The sequence below is a fragment of the Priapulus caudatus genome, unplaced genomic scaffold (assembly GCF_000485595.1).
Source record: "Priapulus caudatus unplaced genomic scaffold, Priapulus_caudatus-5.0.1 Scaffold3329, whole genome shotgun sequence".
Classification (NCBI taxonomy): Eukaryota; Metazoa; Priapulida; class Priapulimorpha; order Priapulimorphida; family Priapulidae; genus Priapulus; species Priapulus caudatus.
The window spans coordinates 12,188-13,056 of record NW_014580390.1 but is presented as its reverse complement, the minus strand read 5'-3'; the positions used below and the strand labels follow the sequence as shown (position 1 = coordinate 13,056).

Sequence of the window (869 nt, the reverse complement as noted above, 5' to 3'; positions counted from 1 at the left end):
TCTTCACTCACTACGTCAACATGAAGAACAACATCGCGCTGTGCATGCTCGAACAGTATCTGCAGATAATTCCAGTCATGTTCTCATACTGCATCCTCGTCGTCATCGCGGCCGAGCGCTACCTCGCCGTGTGCCGCCCCCATATGAGGATGCAGACGCGGCACGTCAGCGGGTTTATCGGCGTCTGCGTGGCGATGACGCTCGCCGTGGCGGTCGTGTACGCGACGCCGCATGCCGTCGTCGCGCCGGACTGCTGCATCATCACCGACGAGCGCCTCCTGACGGCCATCATGACGTCCTGCGCCGTTACCAACTATCTCTTCATCGTCCTCCTCATCACCGTCATCTACGGTCTCGTCTTCTGGGCGATCTACCGCCGGCAGATGAACAGGGNCATCGTCGGATTACCCCCCACGTCCGATTCGTGACCGTTACGCGAGCGTTAAGATTTGTGCCACTGTGACGGACGGGCACGGACGGACGGACGGACGCATCGCACGACAGAGGTACGACTCATGCGATTCTACAAGCTGCATCTGACTATGTACGATGCAGCCTAAAACTCAACATTCATTTTTTATCTTATTTTTTTTATTGGCTCATATAAAATACCGGGATTATTTGCCAGCAGAGCGTTCACACAACGCCGCGCGGTGCATTATCGCGCTACTCCCCAAATAATCGCCAGTCTAATTATCGCAGTCTAATAAACGCAGTTCTAATAATGTTGCGCATTATGCAACGACGATGCTGATCGCCGATTTACGTAGTGAGATTTTTGCCGCTTCACACTTGTAAAAATCTCGCAGCATTCGATCGCGATGCAAAAACCGAGATTTGCGATCCCGGCGCTATTCCCGCCAGTGTGA

General features: G+C 53.5%; 1 protein-coding gene across 1 annotated transcript; it reads left to right on the top strand.

Moving 5' to 3' along the window:
- Positions 1 to 20: 20 nt before the first annotated feature.
- LOC106819391 lies at positions 21 to 428 on the top strand. Its single transcript, XM_014824034.1, has one exon. The coding sequence runs from the start codon at positions 21 to 23 to the stop codon at positions 426 to 428; it is 408 nt and encodes a 135-aa protein (XP_014679520.1).
- The last annotated feature ends 441 nt before the right edge of the window (positions 429 to 869 follow it).